The sequence below is a fragment of the Thecamonas trahens genome (genome assembly GCF_000142905.1).
Source record: "Thecamonas trahens ATCC 50062 unplaced genomic scaffold supercont1.49, whole genome shotgun sequence".
NCBI classification, from domain to species: domain Eukaryota; order Apusomonadida; family Apusomonadidae; genus Thecamonas; species Thecamonas trahens.
The window spans coordinates 140,843-143,974 of record NW_013657631.1 but is presented as its reverse complement, the minus strand read 5'-3'; the positions used below and the strand labels follow the sequence as shown (position 1 = coordinate 143,974).

The following is a 3,132-nucleotide window of genomic DNA, read 5'->3' as shown; positions in this document are numbered from 1 at the left end:
GTTTCGGGAATGTAGGGCACAGGGGGGGGAAGGGGGGGAAGGGGGGGAGGGAGGGAGGGGGGGAAGGGGGTGGTAAAGGGTGGCAGGGTGGCAGGGGGATGGGTTCTTTGGTCAAAGTGAGCGGGTTTCGTGGCAGGGCCAGCGGCCACGGGAGGGGAAGGGGGGGGGGGGGAACAGAGGGAGAGGAACGTACGGAGAGGGTGTTGCGGGAGTGGTAGATGCAGAAGAGGTAGGAGGGGGAGGGATAGAGGTTGCTGGAGTGTCGGTAGTAGTAGCAGCAGCCTGCGGGGCAGTATCGCCCTCGGCAGCTTGTCCGAGCATGGGGGACAAGGAGGGAGAGGAGGAGAGGTGGTAGTGGTGGTGGTCGGTGTCCTGCTGCTGCTGTTGGTTCTGCTGCGTCCCCTCCCTGCCATCATTCGAGTCATCCTCCAATTCACCACATGACCAACAATCTCCCTCCACCGCAACCGCACCACTCCTTGCCCAACACAAGGAAGCATTAGGGTAGACATATGACCTTATGTTTCATCATCCATTCTCATCTGATCGTTACAGATGAGACACAGATCTGGAAATACCGGTCTTAGCGCATCGGTATGCCGGGAGGCGGGGGGACCCCCCCCCCCCTCCCCGTCCGACTCGAGACTACCCGTGTTGCTCGACCTATCTATAGCCATTGAACGTGCGACCAACCCGACTCGACTCGACGTGGCCGCAACTTGATTGGTGGTGGTGGGAGGTAGGCAAGGGCAAATGGCTTGCGAGTATGAGGTGCGGCGTGGGCGACGGAGTGAGTTTGCTGGCGAGTGGGTTGTCTTTGAAGTGCCTCGAGGAGGAGAGCGAGGCGGCCCGGCCAAGGTTGGCCAGCTGCTCCTGCCTGCTGCGGCTATTATGGGCATCGAAGCGAGTCCGCGCCTGCTGCCTAAAGAGTATCCGAGACTGTCACATGCGCGAAAGGCTGCTGTGTTTGTCATTGTTGTCGATGGCGGCGAGGTCCTTCCGTTTGAGGCCAGGTCGGCGTCGCACGCTGCGGCCCTCGTGGCCGAGCTCGCCCGGTGGATGGCCGATGAGGCTGCTGCCGATGAGGAGAGTGAGGTTGAGATTGAGATTTTCTCCATGAGCAGCGATGAGGTGGCGCGGCTGTTGGGTGACGATTCATCGTACGAAACGACCATGGTTTGGGTCGACGATGCCGGCCACGAGGTCGAGATCACTGACGCCAACCGCGACGAGTACGTGCTGTCGGACAGAGTCATTGATGACGGCTCCATCCGCCCGGCAGGTGTCTACTTTCATGATGCGGTTGTGCCGGAAAAGGTGTACGTCGGCGACGTCTCGACCGACGACGAGCTGGAGACGGTGGTCTGGGTCGACGCAGCGAGCGGCAAGGTGTACACGCCGGCAGCAGCGGCGGCAGCAGCAATGGCTGATGACGCTGAGCTTGATGGTTACGATTTGACCGTGCCGTCGGGCGAGGCAGTGTACATTCCGGGAGCCGCATACAAGCCGCACACAGCCGGCGAGGCTGCGTTGGCGGAGGCGGCTGCGGCGCTGCTAGACGACGTCGCCGGCATCGATGGCAACGGAGAGCCTGCGCGGCGGGCGCTGGTCAAGATTGACGGCGACCCGTTGTACTCTGAGCTTGTGGTGGAGCCAATCATGTCGTTTGGTGGCCTGGCGGCGGCGGCGACGACGGCGCTGCACCTTGACGGCGCGCTGCCGGTGACCCACGCAGTGGTAGGCTTGGCGCGGCTGCGGTCCGGGCAGTCGACGCTGCCGCTAAAGGTCGGCGAGCCTGTCAAGATCCGTGTTGGTGACAAGTTTGTGGCTGCAGTGACTTCGGTCGAGTGAGCCAAAAGAGCCACGGCGTTTACCACGGTAACTAGAGGAAGGCAGCGAGCGAGCTCGAGACCGAGGACGAGCACGAGGTGGCGGAGGCGCACATCGGTTGCGGCGCAAAGTACTGCGGCGGCTGTGGAGCGACCTCAAACGTGCCCTGCTCAAAGAAGAAGCCGAAGAACGGCTTGATAATGCCAAAACCAAGCGAGTCGGTGATGTCGTGCGAGTCGGCGAGCATGAGGTAGAAGTTGAGCTGGTTGGCCTGGAACTCAAAGACATCAGCCTTCTCCTCCGAACCGTACGGCACGGTCGTTTCGTACGTAAAGTTGGCGACCCACGAGGGGAAGACCGGGCCAACCGGAGCGATCTCGCAGCAGAGGTCCGACTCGGGCAGCATCATGTAGACCTTGAGTCGGTGGCAAACTGGACGACGCACGCCTGAGTCTCGTTCTTGCCCTCGGCAACGGCGTAGGCGCGGCAAGCTCCAACGTCCTCCTGCATGGCCCAGACCCAGCCCTTGAGTTCATCAGTGTACGAGTAGAACATCTCGGCCTCGGTCGTCTCGTTCTTGCCCGTGGTCGAGTCCTCCACAACCTGCACACGCAACCAGCATGGTCAGCAGAGCGAGGCGAGGGTGAGAGATGGGGAGTCCCCCCACGTGCGCGCATGCATCCGGGGTCGATCCAGCCGAGACCGAGGGTGTCAGAGGCGATGCCATGTCGATCCACCAGGGCGACCCACACGTGCGAGAACACATGCGGGGCCAACCGCGCAGAGACCGATTGTATCCGACCAGATGGAGCCGAGCCATCCACACCGATCCATCGCAAGAGCCCATGTGTACCCATCGAGAATCCAGAGCAAACATCCCCAGACATGAGAGCGTGTGTGAGTGAGTGTGTGTGTCGTACTTGCATGAGTGAGCGCGGGCCATGGCCATTAGCGATGGGGCGTGCCAAGACGTTGTGTGACCGACAGCACCAGCGGAGGTAGCCTGACCTTGGCAGACTGCTTCCATTCCACACATGCCCTCCTTCCCCTTCCGCATCAAGTAACGTACGTAGTAGTATGTGGTGGAGAAGCCCGTGGGCCAATCCGGCACGTTCTCCGCATGTCCGGCACTGCAGGTGGCTGCAAGGGCGGCAGCGAGGAGCAGGGCAGCAACGAACTTGATCATCTTCTTTTTCAGGTGCGAGAGAGAGTCAGGTGGCGTGGTGTGGATGGGGGGGGGGGGGGGGGGGGGTGATGAGGGAGTGGGAAGGTGAGTGGGGAGGGTGGGGGGGGGGGGGGGGG

General features: G+C 62.0%; 3 protein-coding genes across 3 annotated transcripts in view; 1 reads left to right on the top strand and 2 right to left on the bottom strand.

Moving 5' to 3' along the window:
- AMSG_08891 (uncharacterized protein) overlaps positions 1–346 on the bottom strand; it is a 4,095-nt gene extending 3,749 nt beyond the window's left edge. The window contains exon 1 of the mRNA XM_013898977.1: positions 194–346. Within this exon, the coding sequence (XP_013754431.1) occupies positions 194–321 (128 nt within the window). The 5' untranslated portion in view covers positions 322–346. The remainder of the gene's footprint in view (positions 1–193) is intronic.
- A 545-nt stretch (positions 347–891) lies between these two features.
- On the top strand, positions 892–1,851 carry AMSG_08890 (uncharacterized protein; the record flags this gene model as incomplete). Its single annotated transcript, XM_013898976.1, has 1 exon — positions 892–1,851. One exon carries the CDS (start codon positions 892–894, stop codon positions 1,849–1,851), a length of 960 nt encoding a protein of 319 aa, XP_013754430.1.
- A 31-nt stretch (positions 1,852–1,882) lies between these two features.
- AMSG_08889 (uncharacterized protein) lies at positions 1,883–3,016 on the bottom strand (the record flags this gene model as incomplete). Its single annotated transcript, XM_013898975.1, has 3 exons — positions 1,883–2,245; positions 2,269–2,433; positions 2,900–3,016. 3 exons carry the CDS (start codon positions 3,014–3,016, stop codon positions 1,883–1,885), a joined length of 645 nt encoding a protein of 214 aa, XP_013754429.1.
- Between the last annotated feature and the right edge of the window lie 116 nt (positions 3,017–3,132).